We start from the raw sequence: 18,731 nt of genomic DNA, 5'->3' as shown, positions 1-18,731 counted from the left end.
GCGCGGGAAGTGCGCCACAGCGTAGAGGGCGGTCGCCAGAGTTCCCGCGGTCGCCATAGGCCGAAGCGGCGCTGAGCTGCGAGGGCCGTCCAACGCTGCTTGCAGCTTTAATTTTATTTGTATTTTTTTTACATGGTACCAATTCACAACAGAAGTCATTTCAAGGCACTGTACAGAAAAGTTCAAAACAGATTCAATTCAAACACTAACCATTGTGCAAGATAATCAGCAGATTGGGTTGAAATTTCACCTCAACGCAATCCCCCATTCTGAGGAATAACAAGGTTTACGACAGTGGGATGGAATGATTCCCTTTAAATAGGAAGACCCCAGCAGAACCAGGCTCAGGATGAGCATCCATCTGCCTTGGCCGGCTGGGGTTTAAGCGGACAGGAAAGCAATACAAACGCAGAATCGCTGGACCAAGTGTACTTTCTATGATGAAGAAAAGCAGAGAACACAACGTTAATGGCAGCAATAAATGCAAGCACAAACATGGAGAGTAGAGCAAGAAAAAAACAGCACCAGAGGGAGGAAATGTGGTCAATTCGCTGTCCAGCAGTCTAAGCCTGTAACAGCAGAACTAAAGGAGAGCTTAGGAAACCCAAGCCAACCCTAACTATAGGATTTATCAAAAAGAAAAGTCTTAAGCCTCATCTTAAAAGTAGACAGGGTGTCAGCCTCACGGACAGAAACTGGAAGTTGGTTCCACAAGAGAGGAGCCTGAGAACTGAAAGCTCTGCCTCCTGTTCTACTTTTAGAAACTCTAGGAACCACAAGTAAACCTGCCGTCTGAGAGCAAAGTGCTCTGTTAGAAAGATAGGGAACAATAAGATCTTATACATAAGATGGAGATTGGTTGTTGAGAACTTTGTATGTTAGAAGTAAGATTATAAATTTTATTCTGAATTTGACAGGGAGCCAATGGAGAGAAACTAAAACTTGAGAAATACGATCTCTCTTCCTAACTCTCAACAGAACTCTGACAACAGCATTTTGGATCAACTGAAGACTTTTTAAACAGTTTTTTGGACACCCAAATAAAGAATTACAGTAGTCCAGCCTAGAAGTTACAAATACATCGACCAGTGTTTCCGCATCATTTTAAGACAAGGTGGTTCTAATTTTAGTGATATTACACAGATGGAAGAAAGCGGTTCCTCGTAAAATTTTTAATTTGGGAATCTTAAGACATGTCTTGATCAAAAATACCACTGAGGTTCTTTACTGGGTGACAAGTTATTCATTCTGACAGGGGCAGGCACTGATGGACGCAGGGACTGAACAGAGAGTACAAAGAGGCGTTTATTAGGGAATAAACTTCTTCCAGGCTGACGGGCCTGGGTCTAAGCCAGCGGGTCCAAATCCGGTCAGGACAGAGTCCAGATCTCAGGGACAGAGGGTCAGAGCCAGGAGGTCCAAATCCAGTGGAGAGGGTCAGGATCAGGGACAGGAGAGGCCACTGGGTAGAAGGAAGAGATAGGTTAGTAACCAGACAGTTTGGTCAAGATTCTAAGGCAGGACTGAAGGTGTTACCGCTGAAGGTTTCACAACAATCTGACGCCGTGCAGGGGGAAGCTCCATCTTTATATGGCAGCAGCTGGAGATCAGGGTGATGATCATCAGGTGTGAGGAGACACAGCTCAGCAGCAGCTGTGACACATTCATACTGAAGTTGTGCAATGTTTGTTCATATGTTTAGTTTTTAAAAAAAAATCACAACCTCTCTTTTGACTGAGTTTTAAAGCAAAAAATGAGGAGTTATCCAAGTTTTTGATGTCTTGAAAATAAAAAAATCAGACACCAATATTTAGTTTCTGTTTGTACGTATATAGAAAACTTAATTACCACTTCTTCATAAACTTTATATAAGTAGAGCAGTTCTTTAAAAAGTTAAAACATTTTCATGAAAAATTAACACCTTTCATCCAGATACCACAATGTAACTAGTACAGTGACAGTATGCCACTTCTTCTGTCTCTATTAACACGTGCTTCACAGAAGAAAGGGAGCACTGCTTTCCAAACATTCAGACTCCTTTTTAAAAGACTCTGCTCCTGTTTTTCAGGAACAAACCAGTCAGCGTTTGTAGGCCTAAAGAATAATTCATTCCAACAAGTCATGTTTCAGCTGTCAGAAGCTGTCACAGACTCCTTTGATCTTTAATGCAATGGCACACATTTGGGTGTAAGTGTCAAAATTTGGATGTGCTTGATAGCACTGATGTGAGTCATGACTGAGCCTGAAGTGCTCCAAGTTGGCCACCAGGCAGTATTTAGTATTCTCCAATAAATTCACCAAGAAGTTGTTATTAATATCTTATCCGCCTCCTGCAAAAAGAAAGAGGTTACTTGTTAAAAAAAAACCTGACAAATGTATAAAGAAAACAACTCATAGGTTCATGTCATCATCAGGTGAGTTTTCAGGTTAGTTTCTCAGTAATACTTGTTGTCCCCACCTTGTTTTAATATAAAAATTCAACAATAAACCTTATTAATTCTACTTAGAAGGCTGATAAAGTCAAATTTGTTGTTGAAGTGTTACGTACGCCTTATTTTCTTGCATTTCTAATGTTTTAATGCATATTTTACACTCTTGCTCTGGTTGTGTTTAAGACAGAAAGTACATTATCAAACTGAAAGGTATAGATGATTACCCATTTGCTTAAATCAATGCATAGCCTGAAAATTAATGAGAAAATGCAGTCTTACTTGTTTGAATGATTTTCCGCTTCAGACTTGATTGATTTCCATTTGTTCTATCAGTACCAGTAATATTCTATTTGTACCGCTGAATGATTATTGGTCTCATTAGCTTCGGATAAAAAGCATATCAGAGAAACGTGTTGCCTGTGCGGCGTGAAAACAACACCTATTTGTAGCTGTTATTAGGTCTTGGAAAGGCGGCTTTTTAAAGAATAAAATGAATTTCTATTCACTCTGCTCGCCTTTAGTGTCTTGTAGCAGCATAAAGACACAAAGCATGCTCCTACACAAAAATGTATTTGCATGAGACATGAGGCAGGACAAACTGTATGCAAAGGATTTTATTTTGCATGTTGATGATTTATTAGCTCTATTAGCAACAAACCAGCATGGAAAACTCAAACTCACGATTTATGTGCAAGCAGACAAGACAGTTTTCTTTTAACGAAAACAAAGGTACACACTAGACTAAAAATAAGCTAATCTAAGTTTCAGAAATTAAAACATACCAAATTTTAGTTATTATCTGTGAAATTGACAGTTATAGTCATTTTTATGTACTCTAAGGTCAGCTACTTGCCATCTTAAATGAAGCTGACATCAAACGTTACCCATTTAACAATTACTTCCTGAGAGTTTCATTAAAATCTGTTTGTTGGTTTGTGAGATTTTATGCTAACAGACACACAGACAAACAAAGTCAAGCACACACAGGCTGTAAGTTGTGTGATTGCCCACCTTTCATGGCGATGGGTGATAAAAAGCTATGGTAAACTTAACAAGAGGTTTACAACATTTAAACAACTAATAAATGTTATTTTTAATTTTAAAACCTTTGCATTACTGTTAGTTTTACATTACACTGTTAGATACAAAAAAATCTGTGGTTGCAATCTTCTTTTGGTCCTGGCTTTGTTCGGACTTGCTGTTAGCTTGTTTGGATCAGAATTAAACTCTGTTTATTTAAACTGAGGTCATTCAAAGAGATATCTACAACAAGTAAGATAATAATTATTCATAACCATTCCATATAAACCCCACTTTAAAAGATCTGAACTATTCCTCTAACTCCTTCATGACATCGACATCAGTAAATCAACCCACCACCGTACGGAAACCTCTCGAGTTCAGCTCAAGGAACATGACAAACAGCTCACGGTCTTGACTTGACAGAATCAGACCAATCCAGACTGTTTCCTCTCTGCAAGCCAGAGGACACGAAGGATAATCAGCCGTTGTTGTACCGGACACAACAGGAGTTCCCCAGAGGTCCAAAATCATGCTTCGACAGGTTCGAGTGGTTTTGGCAACACGTCAGGGCACTAATTAGTATCAGACAGGTGGTTTCAAAATTGTGGCAGCTCAGTGTAAATTTGGGAGTCATTGAGATGAATAAAACAGTGGGGATGAAGTCTTTCAAAAAGGAGAAAAGGCTTGCACTTATATAGTGCTTTATCTAGTCCAAGGACCCCAAAGCACTTTACATTCTCACCCATTCATCCACACATTCACACACTGATGGCGGTAAGCTACATTGTAGCCACAGCTGCCCTGGGGCGGGCTGACACCGGCGCCACCGAGCCCTCTGACCACCACCATTAGGCAAGGCGGGTGAAGTGTCTTGCCCAAGGACACAACGGCTGAGACAGCCGGAGCAGGGGCTCGAACCAGCAACCCTCCGATTACAGGACAAACCCCCCCTATCTCCTGAGCCACTGCCGCCCCATTCTCATGTCTCATTAAGACATACAGTGCTTTCTATTTAACAGACAGCAGTATGACATCTTTATTTTATTACTAAGGCTTTTCTGTGAGATTTTGCTAAAGCGATCCAGTTAGATATATCTCTGAACTACAGTTTTGACTTTTACAAAAAGACACCCACACTAGTTGGAGGGTTTACTTGAAATTGAAATATGATCACCCGATCAGAGGAAGAAGAAACTGTCCTTTCCAAACTTTCCTGCTCCTTAATGAATAATGTTCTATTTTGTAACACCTTGTCATATTTTTCACAACACCTGAACGAAATACCAGAGAGAAATAACTCTGCTCAGAAGGGACATAATATGAAAAATTTACCACTTTCTTGGTTTCGCTGTAGGAGTGTTGGGACTCTCTTGCAACTCCAAAACTTAAAAAAAAAAGACACAACCTTGTCATTGCATTTTAGGCCCCTTAGGTTTGATCATATCTAATTCAGGAAGCAGCTCAGATTTGCTGTGGTAAGTTATTTCTCGTTTTCAGTTGGAAGCAGAAATGTTCAGCCTTGTCATCGTTATCTCGTCTCCACTTTAAATTCACACCCTGCTGATTTGTGAAGGTGATCTGTGACAGAGAAATTTAATGTAATTGCGAGCGGTACATTAACAAGCGAGCTGACCTGTATGTTACTTCAGAATTTATATCTGAGGTACGCTGTTTTAATAACCTGGCCATCTTTAACTTATGACCTGCAATGAGATGTGCCTAAAAATGGATCATTACCAACTAGTCAAGGTCAAACTGTAGAAAAGGAAAATTTAAATATTCTTGTCTTGCCTGTCTCGTTTGTCTCTATGTGGCCCTGTGATGGACGGGAGACCTGTTGAGGGTGTACCCTGCCTTTCACCCAATGACTTGTGCATGGTGGTGCAGCTGGTTTGCACTATTGCTTAGGAGCAAGAAGGCTACTGGTTTGACTCCCAGCTGTGGCCTTTTCTTCATTAATTTGCAAGTTCTCCCTGTGCGTTCATAGGTTTTCGATGGGGGCCATGGTTTCCTCTGAAGGTCCAAAAACATTATGCTAACTGGCTACTCTAAATTGTCACTAGGCATGACCATGTATGGTTGGTCCTCCTGTTTGTCTCTTTGTGGCCCTGTGAAGGACCGGTGACCCCAGCCAGGGTGTACCCTGCCTCCCGCCCAGTGACGGCTGGAGAAAGGCACCAGCACCCTGCTACTCTAAACAGGCACAAGGGGGTTAAGAAGAGTTTAGTGACTTGTTGTTTTAGCTTTGCTTGTTCTTTTAATGTTTCCTATATTTCATTGCTTTTTGCTTGTTTTAACTTTTTTCTCTTCACTCAATTGTAAAGCACTTTGGTCAACTTCTGACGCTTTTAATTTACTATCAAAATAAAATTACATTGTAATTATCAAATCGAAAGCACTGCTTTTCTTTCTGTTCTCCTCAACTTTTACTCGTTAACTTAAATTATTATTATTTTTTTTTTAAATTATAAAGACAGCAAGTTTTAGTGGAGCTCCCTGGTGGGCTTCAAGACAATTAATCACAAATTTATTCTATGAAGGTGTTAAATTTTTAGCAGGGTTTCTTCATTATTGAATAGATTTTTCCTTTTGATAAAAAGCAACAGCTCTCATAAATTATGTTGTCTATTTAAACTGTTTTCATTATTATTGAATGAGTTTTCTGTATACTTAATGATAATATTTACCTTGTCTCTGAAGTAGTTGTTCTTTTTATACCATTGTTTTGTATGCAGTTGCTGGTGTTAGGTGTAATTTAGTGTCCTGAATTTACAATGAGAGGTGCCTCTTTGGTTTCTTTGAAGTGCTTCTTCACCAAGTAATCATGTAATTCAACATCAGCTACAAACACTGAGGGCACTACCCTGTAATAAACCCGTTTAGTGTTTCAAGCTGATGAAAGACATCTACTTTGCATAGAAATCTAGCTTTAGCTTTAACCCTGATGTTGAAGAGTAATTGCTTGCGTTATTTGGTGCTGAAATAAAAATTGGCCATTTAGCGAGTGCCTTTTACCATAGTGCTTTAAGGGCACTTATTTTTTTGACACCTATCTGTTCCTGGTGGAATGGAAGCCGTCACCCCGGAGGCAGAAGCCTTCCTTTGAATGAAACAAAAAGCAGCGTCATAATACCATTAACTGCTCTTCAAAGAGGTTGTGAGCACTTTTGTGGCACTTCAGAGACAGAACTGGAGATTGATGGCCATTCTTTCTACTCCCCATTAGTGTTGGTCTCAGTTAGTGTGATGGACGAAGCAAGGTCATTGGCGGCTAGCTGCTGGGTTGAACAAAATGAGCGAAACATGGAGGTCAGATCAGATATGGTCAGATATACCAAAGCATAACTCTATAAGCAAGAATTATTCAGACTCAATAACTAATTCCCCCATTTATTTTTGTGATAGAGGGAGACATGCTAGTGTGGATTCTCAGGCATCCAGGACGTGTTAATCCTATTAAATTATATTAAATGCAACTGAACTTTTTTTCTTTTTAAAGATGTTTCACTTCTCATCAAAAGAGTCTTCTTACATTTGAGGTATTGAGATATCTACTTAGATAAGAAGTGAAACATCTTCGGAAATAAGAGTCCAGTTGCCTTTGATTCAATTTTTAGGATGTAGAAAGAGAAAATGGATAGAATAGCCTTTGAAACTGGCACATGTATGAGCTGCACTACCAAAGATCTTCAAATAGATTTTCTCCTTTGAAAATATTTTATTATTACATTATTTTATTATTACATTACCATGGCCTTGGACTTACCCCCTGTAAGTCCAAGGCCATGGTTCTCAACCAGAAATGGATGGAATGCTGCCTCGGGGTCGGGAATGAGTCTCTGCCTCACGTGGAGGAGTTCAAGTATCTAGGAGTCTTGTTCACGAGGGATGGTAGGATGGAGCGGGAGCTGGATCAATGGATTGAGGCCTCGTCCTTAATTATGAGGGCGTTGCTTCGATCAGTTGTGGTGAAGAAAGAGTTGAGTCGAAAGGCAAAACTCTCCATTTACTGGTCCATCTACGTTCCAGCCTCACCTATGGTCACATGGTTTGGATCATGAATGAAAGAACGAGATCCCGGGTACAAGCGGCTGAAATGAGCTTCCTCCGTAGGGTGGCCGGGCTCAGTCTTAGCGATAAGGTGAGGAGTTCCATCATCCAGTGAGAGCTCAGAGTAGAGCTGCTGCTCCTTCACATCTAAAAGAGTCAGTTGAAGTGGTTCGAGAATCTGATTGGGATGCCTGCTGGATGCCTCCCTTTGGATGTTTTCTGGGCCTGTCCCACTGGGAAGAGACCTTGGGGCAGACCCAGAACTTGATGGAGGCATCATGTGTCCTCTCTGGCCTGGGAACACCTTGGGATCCCACAGGAGGAGCTGGAAAGTGTCTCTTGGGAGAAGAAGGTCTGGGTTTCTCTCCTGGACCTGTTGCCTCCCTGACCTGACCACAGATAAATAATGGAAGAAGTATGAATGGATGGATCAACCTTTATGTGTAGTTTGTATTATCGTCAATTATGATTTGCAAGTGTATACATTTGAACAAATCATACCATATCTTTTTGTTAAAAATGTCATAACAAACATTGAAAGGAATAATGTATTCCAGTGTATTACACAGTTTGTAGTATTTTCGCTCTTCTTTAACAAGCAAACCAAAGTCTGTTGTAAGCTTGACTGCAATAATTACACAGCAAATATTAGCAATACATTTGTTTTATGTGAAAGTGTATTTCTTTCTTAAAGGCATGTCTTATTTTGTAGACAATTTTTTTTTTTTGTTCCTTGTTACCTGAGAATCAGTTTCCATGCCACGTCACTAGCCAGCGATTTGATTTTTGTATTTCAATACGCTCATGCACGCAGACACTTCAGGCTAGAGCACGAGAACAGTTACATCCAAAATGACAAGCACACAATGAGGTTGGATTGCTGCCACATGTTACTCTAAGTTAGAAACGTAAAACGATTCAGGAAACTGTAGACTGGGAGTCTGGTCAGGCGTAGTGCACATGTGCGAACACTTCCACTTTTAAATAAATTGCAGTTTCCTGTGAAACAATGCTAATATTAAAAAATAAAACAAAGTTTCGGTGTGAATCTGCGTTTCTGTTGTCGTGTAGGTGATCAACTGAAAGGCCTCACAATCCATTAGCACAATAATTACTCTGCCATACTCCTCAGTCTATCTGCTCCTCTGCATATCTCATCCTTTTCTCTCAGTAATACCAGTCACTTACATGTTCTTTCAACTGCTGATGAAAGAAAGGATCAACAAACTTAGATTTCAATGGGTATTTATTATGAAATAAAATATGGGGAACTTTTTTTCTTGGGGAAAATTAGAAATTTTTGAAAACATCCAAAAGCATTTTAACTCTAAATGCAGTACTGTGAAAGCTTAAGGCATGTCAGTAAAAAAATCCCTTTCTTTGGACACTTAACACTATACTATGATTTCAATTTACCAATATATTGGAATTCTGATTCAATTGAAATAAATTTTGATAAACATCTGAGACCATAAGAGATTTAAATATAGTCTTTTTCTAGCCTTAATTAAAACAAATTAATTTAAATTCCTGAGCTTTGGAGTGTTTCCCAGAATTTCTTGTTCTTTCTCATAGTCAAAGCTAAATAAAGACACACCGTGCTGTGTGCAGCATGGGATTAAGCCACTATTTACTTTTAATAAACAGTTTGATTTTTAATGAAGTGTATTTAAAATAGTCAACTTCTAAAACTTTTCCAAAAAGTCAACACATGATTTTAATTGAATTGAACTACTTCCAGAAAATGAATGTCAAAAGGGGAAAAAAGCACCTGAACCGTTTGAGTTGCACAACAGAAAAAAAGAAGGGAGAGTTGAGGTTTGGCTCGGTTGGAAAAGGACCCATGTCAGTGGGTGAGGAGAGAAGATTAAAAGAAGGTGGAATTGAAATGACTGACTGCTGTGACAATGGCTTGTCAGCAGTACTACATCAGTCACTTAAAAGAGCATAGAACATGAAGAAGGGATGGATGGGAATGGCTTCTGCACACATCTAGCAACACAAATTGACAGGCACAGTAGCAAAGAGACAAAACGGATATTTTCCACGTTCCCTCTAAGGAATGAGGAGTGATGTTCAGAAATAGAACGATGGCAAAGACTCCCTAGTATGCATCTTTTAGATGAGCAGCATCAACGACATCTCCATAACAGACACTCATGGATGGTACAAACTAACCTTAACCTATCATGAGTGAGGGCCAGAAAAGCAAAAGGACTGTTGAAAATCTGAGTCAGCTGACAACTCTGGCACCCCTCCTTTCTTCATGCAAGCATTTGTCTCCAAATTAACAATGTTACTCGCTACGTCTCACTACATGACAATGTGGACCCATGTTAAAAATTAACATTGGAATAAGAGTAGTGAGTTTTTTAGTGTTAACTTTTTCTCATACCAAGACTTGGTTCCCTCTCCCAAAACAGTCTTGTAATATTTCCATGAAGATAAGTCTGTTTTTAAGCTGCCTATGGTCGTTCATACTGTAAGTCATCAATCGAGCCGCCCTCATCCTGCAAAGATGTGAGCTTTCATTAACTGTGGAACCAAAAAAAGGCATGGGCTATTAACTCAGCACAGCAGACGTGGAGTGCTTTGAGCGTGATGCATAAAATGTGGCGTCGGGCCTCCCTCATTCTAAATCCCATGGTTGGCTGGTTGCACAAACTGGCATCACTACATTGCACCAAAGAGCTGCAAACCCACTCACCATTTTACACGTTGACCTTTATGGCTCTGATCCTACTTAGCTTGGTGGCAGCAGAAAGCTGACTTCAACCCCTCACACCGCCTCAGTCCAATCACACCAAGACCATCAGAAGGCTTCACCAGTTTGAAGTGTTTTGTGAAAGCGCCTAAAGACAAGCCCTTCCTTAAGATGTCTGTGGTTGTTCTTAAGTCACCAACTGAGCCAGTCAGGTCTGGCAATAAAGTGACTTTTCTTAAATTAATCTGGACCAAAGAAGGCCTGAAGTGGAACTCAGCAGCGCTGCTGTGAACCGCTGCACATAAAATGGATGTCGAACATTTCCAAATCTAAAGCCTACTGCTAAAGCTGGTTGCACAAATGGACTGTCATCCCTACACCACAACCTAGAGCAGCTTACCCTTTCATATATTAACTGTTACGGCATTGTCACTACCTCTTTTGGCAGCTCAGAGGCATAACAGCAGCAGGTTAACTTCAACCTCTCCAATCTGCCTTGGTCCTCTCATAAATCATACCTAGACAGCAAGAAGACATATCAGGCTTGGCTCAAAATGTTTTTGGGAAAGGGGATGAAGACATTGAATTTCTATGTTCTTGTCTTCTCTCAGAGACATGTAAGCTGTGCATACAATCAGGCATTTTGCAACTGACCCTTTATTGTTACTCTGCAATGGCCTTTTCGGACCTCCTCACATTTCTGGGACAAGTCTTTCTGATGAAAAGCGTCCTCATAGCATTAATCTTTGCTTTCGTTTGTCATTACCTTCGCTCAAATTTTCAGTCATTTGCTCTGTTTGGGGATTTTTGCACGCACGCTTACAGAGGTGATGAGTAAATCTGTGGTCTTGCTGCCTTTTAGGCTGAAAATTGTATGAGACATGGTCACTCATATTGTCTGGATTGTTTATTAGGATTTTGTAGATTTTGTAGATTAGGATTTTGGTTCCAAAATTAATTTTCTCATTTAGTGTTTGCTCCTAGAAGGCCACAGTCTGTGGTATCAAGTCCACGCTCATCAAACAGCAGACCCACTACTTCCTGTCTATTGGGAAGGGTTTCATCAAACAATAAACGGGATATGAAAAAAAAACCCTGATAATATTTTTGGATTTCTCTAGGCCATTTTTTTCTGACTTGATTTATAGTAGCCTGGAGACTCATCCATCACCTGTGTCCAGTTCTTATAACTGAAGCACATAGAAATTTTAATTTTTTTTCTTTTAAAGGGACAAAATTGTTAACTTTTCAGAGTTCATATATAACTGGTGTAGGACTCAAGCAGACACTTGAGCGTGAGCCTCATGAATAAAACTTGACGGGAGTAGTGGCGTTTAATGATCCCCTGCTGCCCCTTGGACTCTGTGTTGGAAGGAAAAACTTCCAGTACAATCCATGAAACTCTCCCTGAACTTCTAGCTCACACTTCAAGTTGAGAAGCCGTGCTATGAGAGAGAAACTACTGACAAGAAGCTCTTATTCTTGGACCAGTAGCTATTTCTCTTATTATCTAACCACCTCAACAGGTTCCACCAAAAAAAGCATATTTTTACAGATAGTAAACTGAGAGATTCTGTCACTTTCCTTTTGATTGTTAAACTTGAAGATAGTGGGAAAAATCCAAAGCAAGCATATTAATCAGTTGAATAATTACCAATTGCACCACACCATACTAGGCCTTTGTCACCCTTAAAACTCTTGCAGCTTATTTTTCATTCGGGCTCAAGAGAAGTGTATTCCGTGCACGTACAGGTAGTTCTGCTGGCCCTATCGTGTGTATTTCAGAATGTTCCGGGATTGGATTTGATAGCAAAGAGAATCCGCAGTGACCTCGAGTTTCTTACCGCTATAACAGTGCTGCAGGATGTCTGCCTACAGTGAGCCGGATGGAAGTTGATTGGAAGCAGTGTACACTGTTGTCAGAGGTAATCACAGATGTTAGATTCTGATGAAGTGTCCACTTGGTCCCTCAAAGCTGCAACTGTAGGGTTACGGATTGTGCTGTCTCTCCGCTGCCTCCTTTTACTGCCTGTCTTGTCACTTATTTTAACCCATGTAATATGCTGTCTTGTGGTTTCATAGGTGTATTATATGGAACTGGGTTGGCCACGTAGGACTTCTATAGAAAACGGCATTGTGTGGGGTTAACCGTTTGCTGTTTGGAAGCATCGTAATGCTCATTAGGCACCAGATAATTACATTTCCTAGCAGAGCTTGGCAACGTAAGATTAGACAGGGCTCCTTTATCTGAATGGGTTTATCCTCCTCTGATTGAGGTCAAATTGGGCTTGACTCCATGGCTGTGTATAAAAATGTTATGATGTCTGTTTATATGGCAACAAGATGGGAATAATAAAGGAATAAGTCATATGAGTGGCACACTGGCCATGAAATACAGCTGCACTGGGGACCATATACTTAATGTCTTTATTCTTCTCCCCTTCTCTGTCCTGAAAAGGTTTTATTCCATCTTTTCAAACCAAAAGAAATAGAACAGGCAAATCTCATCAGTGAGAAAAAAATGTTATATTATGGAAGGACTGACTTGGATTTAGTGGGTTTAGTCACATGATTCCAGATGTGTATCAACTTTACTGTCATTTATTTTTGGGGGGTTGTTTTTTATGTCCTTCATGGAAAACAACTTTGAAATAAATCTTCTTAAGAAGTAGTTCTTGTTAAAGTTTGTTTCTGTTTTGCCAGCATTACGACATTCTCAGAATTTCCTAAAATACTCATCTTATAATTCTGTTCTGTTCTACCAAAGTGTTATGCCTTTCAGACTGGTTTAACAGGGAGTAAGAGAGTTTACCTCAAAACGTGTGAACAGTTGTCCAAGGCTTCCTTTTCTCTTGATGTTGAGGACTTGGCATTTTCTTTTACTTCCACTGAATTGAGTTACTTTCTCTGGATTGTGACAGAATGAGATCACAACAGAGTTCATCTCGCAAGGCTTCAAATTCTGTTGGCCAAGGTACAGGGATGAGGAGTACTCTGTGTACTACAGTACACTGGTATGATTGGCAGAAAGACGGTTTCCAGTGTCAGCTGCCAAAAAAGTTATAGATACCTGAACTGTAGCATATCACTTTAAATAGAAAAAGGCTGATGATGGATGTACCTGACAGCTCTTCTTGGCTGATGATTTCATTTTCCCAACTGGCATCTGCCAGACTCTGACTTGTTAACCGGCTCCAGTGGTAGCGCCTTGTGACTGTTCACCCAATTACCTGCCAAGAGCCTTCGCATAGTGTCAGTCCCTTCGCATATGTTGCTGAACAATGTTAGGTTCCCTAATCTCTGAGCAGTGCCAGGAACATCATTCTACAGCTTTGTATCATACCCAGTTCCAAACTTTGGTTCCTTGGGGCATCAAGCCACCCTAATGGTTTTAGAACTCAAACACGGACAGTGTCTACTATCTCTTCTCTGTTAGGTAAGACTTTTATTTAAAGAATACTGCCAGGAAATACTTCTGAGTGGTTCCAGTGGAAATGGTAGGATTGGGTTGAACAGCAGCAAAGTTGGGTCTACTCAGGGCCCACCCTAAAAACACCTTGAAGTCCCTGACGGTTTGACACTGGTGTTGGCTGTGGAGAATTTCATTTTTGATCTCAAGCACAATCGCAGCCATAATGACAATTAACTCTGCTACTTAAATAGCACCATTAGAACTAAAAGTAGTCCATGTATTACGCCTTAACTTGTGCAAGTACTGTTATAAAGTCTGTTATGGTACTGAAACAACTGCCAGCTGAAATATTTATGCAACTGTTTCTACCATTACTGATAAAGCATGATAGTCTGAAACTTAAAACTTGGTATTGTTGGCGTTCTAAGTTATATTGGTGGACTTTCTTCTGGAACAACCCCTAATAAAAGACTGTTAGGCCATAGTTTTATCATAAGTGCTACAACTATTGACAGTCTCACTATTGTGTGCGTGGGGTTTTATGACTACTGTTGCAGTGGGAGAATAATTTTCTTCTCTCGAGTACAGTAACCTAGTTGTTATGAACACAGCTTAGGAGACTAATAAATGCCATGGAAGCTGCAGCTGAGGCGTTAATACCCCACATGTGGTAGAATATTCCATATTTTTTTCTATCATTTGGCTCAAGAACTTATAAGCCCATCCGCATTGTAACTGATATTAGTAGGGGTAAAGAAATACGGTGAAATAAAGCTTCAGATCATTTAAACAGTTTCCCAGCCGAAGTATCTACCTAGACATCGACTCTTTCCAGCCGAGTCATGACCCTCCTGTTATGTAAGGCTCTCTCAGCGGCTGACCAGCCCACACCTGTCCTCGAAGCCCGTCAGCCCTAGATCAGCGTGGAGAGGTGCCATGACAGCGTGAAATGCAAAAAAGCCCGTAGATCGGCCCTCGCGGCGCACGCAGAACACACTCTGGAACTTCTCGAACACGCTCACGGACACATCGCTCACCGTGACCTTTTCACTTTCGCTTTGAACGAAGCGCACTTAAAGTGTCCTTGACAGGCAAAGCAAAGGAGATAAACGGGACGTTGGTGGACAAGGGACGCTTCTCGGGGCGGGCAGAGCATGTGAGAGGTGAGCAAAAACATCCCTAAAAAAAAACAACCTGTTTTTGAAACAGAAGCTTTCCCAGGTGCACGCTTACGTCATTAAATCTCGAGCACAAACGTGACCTCATTTCTTACCAGATGTCTTTCATGCTGCGTGTCCCAAGAGCTGCCTCTGCACATCTATCATCCCAAGAAACCTGCTAAAGGCAGCAAATAACAGAAAACAATGAGAGCTTCACAATGGAAACCCCCACAGATGTTCACCTTGAGCACATCCGTGTTCTGACTGAAAAAACAAACCTGTTTTTGTTTTTTGTTTTTATTCATTCATCCAGTATATTTTTCTGCCAACTCTATTGATTTATTCTTTTTTTAACTCATTGTGAAGAAAAAAAGCCTTAAATTAAAAGATGATTTGCTTGGTGTTTTCTTCTGTGTGTCTGCAGAGGGCCTGGCTGTAGGAGTTGGTTTCGGAGCTATAGGAAAGACGACTTCTGCCACTTTTGAGAGTGCCAGGTTGGAGCAACACCAAGACGGGGAACCGTACTTTGCAGAATATTTGTCTGAAACACAACCACTAGGAGCTCTTTCTACCTAATGCATCGGTTTGCTCCATCTGTCAGTCTGGGTCGTGAATATGAAAGAAACAGAGCGACACATCTAGTTGGGGTTCATTGGTTAAACGTTTAAATGTTATTTCTGAGGTTTAAAACTTGACAAAAGTTTTGCAATGAAATCAATGGGACTACTTTAGCATGGTTAAAGTGGCTGTGAAGTGGTTTTTTTTTACCTACAGCTAAACAAACTAGCTGTGTTCTGTTGCCATCTAGTGGTGACATCTAGTACTGTTGGTAAAAAATGTAGCTTACCAACCTTTAATCTTATAAACAAGATTCTAGTCATGTTCTCTCAGCATAACCACCATCTTATTAAATTATCATTAGTAGCAGCAGTATCAAAATCTTCTACTGACGACATATGAAAGGGAACATTAAAGCGTCAGATGTTGTGACAGTTTGCGTAAAAATATATACCTGGTTTTATATTTAAAGGACCAGAGATGTGTCCAACTTTTCTGGCAGTCTTCTGTTCAGTTTGGAAAGGATTTTTATGTGTGCCAGTAGCTCCTTCTGTGGACCTTGCTCCAAGCTAAATTCATAAGAATCCCACCTGACAGGATTTGGACAGCTTTTTAACCCTGCGTCGTGTTCTGCCGGCATCACTGCGGTACAAAAGATACAAACGGTCAGGTGTGCTACAGGAGATCCAGCCATCATCTACACCTGTTTGATCCTGTGCAGGGCGGCGGGGTAGCTGGGGCCTACCTCCAGCGGTCAACGGGGCGAAAGACACACGCCGCACAGGTCACAAGTTTTTATTTAAACTTTAACTTTAGAGATGTTATTTCATCTTAACAAGGAAAGGAAACAAAACTTTTTTTTTTCTCTGGTGCTTCAAATTGAGCGATAGCTTTAATTTTATTTTATCTGAATGAGCCCTTTTTGATTATTTTAATGAGGCTCTACAACTGGTTCACCAAAGTAGTGAAGCCACTACTTGTGGCACCTCGAACACGCGCTGCCATCTAGTGGTTACATCATGTCACAGCAGTGAGAGGTGGGAGCTGTTAGGCTTCATCTAGTAAAAGTTCAGTCTGTTCTGGAATCAGAGGGTTTCTGTAAACAAGCACTTTATGAGCCTGAGCTGTGGGGCGATGGTTGTAGTCCTGGCTCGTCCACACGACTGACTGTTTACATTCCCCACCTAAAATTCTAAGGCCATCTGAGTAGTTTCTGTGAACTTCACTTCTCTCGCCCAGCCGTTTACATTTTGTTCAATCTCGACGATGCATCCCATCGATCATCCAGGCAAATGGTTCAGTTCCACAAATGTTCCCAGGGTCTCATCAGAGCAGGGCGTTCAGTACAAATATTACCTGCAGCACAACTTATTTTATTTCACTACCATAAATAATTTCGCTCGCATATATTCAGCGTGTCTGTCACACAGTTTTGCTGGGTTGGTAAAGGTTGAATATATGACTCGTGCACAGTGCAAACAGCGATGCACTTATCTTAATAGTGTAAATTTGGAACTCGGTTCATCTCTTGGCAAATCTATGTGACTATAATAAAACATTTGTCAGAAGGATTGTTGGCCCTTAACATCGTACAGCTGCTCCAAAGCTTCAAACTCTCCTAACGCGCCCCCGCCCTTACTCTGCTCAGACGAGAGGAGAACGTTCTGCTTTAAGCACCGGGCAGCCGTTGGATTACATTTGTTGTGAAAAAGGAATGCTGTGACCGTTGAGTGTTTGTGTTCCAACAGAAATCTGGCCATCGGAATTGGTATTCAGAACTTTCCAGAAGGCCTGGCGGTGAGCCTACCACTGCGGGGTTCAGGGGTCTCAACATGGAGGGCCTTCTGGTAGGTAAACAGTGCCGCCTGTGTTGAAACTCTGCAGAGGTGTAACCATCCCCTGACACAAAACACAACAGATTCTCCACTTGGACATTCAGACCTACTCTGTAACTGTTAAAGCCAATAAAAGTAGATTTGTTTTGTTTGTTTGTTTATGTTTTTTTAATATATATTTGATTTTTATTGTTTATTGATAATTATGAATAAAGCCAAATAGGCATTGCACGTGGAGTTCCACAGGGGTGTCTACTTGGTTCTCTTCTGTTAAATTTTACAATTAGACACAATAACATAACTTATAGCAGTGGGGTCCAATCCTGGTCCTGGAGGGCCACTATCCTGCATGTTTCAGGTATTTCTCTCCTTTGACACACCTGATTTGAATGACTGAGTGATTAACAGGCTTCTGCAACACTTGAAAACCTGCTGACGAGCAGGGAAACAACTAAAACATGCAGGATAGTGGCCCTCCAGGACCAGGATTAGACACCACTGTCTTATAGAGTTCCTATGCAGTCTTGAAAACTATGTTTTTTGATTTCAGCATTTTTCATGTCTGGATAATTATAGAAAAAAACAAGAGTGTTTTCAGATCTTTTTGTATTTTCTAAAAATAAGAAAATCAAAGTTTAAAAAGTTGCTCAGATGAGCAAGGTGTTTTTCACATTGACTGAATTTAAAAGATTAACATAATCATGCACATTTATTTTACTTTTATATCACTGAGGGTTTCCATGTTCCAGGAACTGAAATAGGGAACGCAGATCTTTTTTTTGTTATTGTTGTTCAGAGATACCCAAATGTCATCAAGGAAAATGCAGGTTTAACTGTTTAGTTGGCAAAAAACATACAATATACTGCCTCTTCTACAAAGACTTAAATACATTTTTAAAAATGTCGTCAAATTTTTGGTGTGAGAAGAATTTTTAAAATTATTGTTAAAGATTTTGTGCAGACCCAAAGTTTTAGGTCCGAAACTTATTGAAATGCAAGCATTAATTACATTTATATTTTCTCAAAGATAAAACAAATAAAATCAAATGAAACAATGCTGTGTTTAAAAGGGAGGGGAGGAAAAAAAAAACATTTTGCAGTAAAACTTCCTACATGCAATAACTTTTCATCAGCATACAGATAAAACGGCATCACTGTACAAACAGTAAATTCCAAGACAGTTTGATGTCAAAAATTGATCAAAAAGCGACAAAAAAAAATTGAAAATGTGAGTTTGAAAACTCAAAATTTAAAATATATTTAAACCCTAATGATACACTGATCTTATCCAGAGCTGTACTGTTAAACATTGTCTCTTGAGGAACCTTTTAAAGCTGAATAATGACAAAATGGAGATTTTTTTTTTTTTTTGGTTCTGAGTGTGTTAACCAGGGGTGGAAATTAAAATTTTTTTACCAGCCACTCAAATATTTTACCAGCCACTATTTTTTGTTGTGACAAAAAGTTATTTCATATGATGATGATGATCGACGCGGGTGGAAGCAGTTGTGGTGCCCTACAAGCTGACTACTCTTGAAAAACAGAAAATAAAATAGC

General features: G+C 40.1%; 1 protein-coding gene across 5 annotated transcripts in view; it reads left to right on the top strand.

Annotated features, from left to right (window-relative positions):
* Nucleotides 1-18,731, top strand: part of LOC108235840 (zinc transporter ZIP11) — a 151,645-nt gene that overhangs the window by 128,398 nt on the left and 4,516 nt on the right. For all 5 annotated transcript variants that reach the window (XM_037980844.1, XM_017416091.3, XM_037980841.1 and 2 more), the window contains exons 7-8: nucleotides 15,206-15,275; nucleotides 17,088-17,186. In XM_037980844.1, the coding sequence (XP_037836772.1) occupies nucleotides 15,206-15,275; nucleotides 17,088-17,186 (169 nt within the window). The remainder of the gene's footprint in view (nucleotides 1-15,205; nucleotides 15,276-17,087; nucleotides 17,187-18,731) is intronic.

The sequence above is a fragment of the Kryptolebias marmoratus genome, linkage group LG17 (genome assembly GCF_001649575.2).
Source record: "Kryptolebias marmoratus isolate JLee-2015 linkage group LG17, ASM164957v2, whole genome shotgun sequence".
Classification (NCBI taxonomy): domain Eukaryota; kingdom Metazoa; phylum Chordata; class Actinopteri; order Cyprinodontiformes; family Rivulidae; genus Kryptolebias; species Kryptolebias marmoratus.
This window is presented reverse-complemented; position numbering and strand designations above follow the sequence as displayed.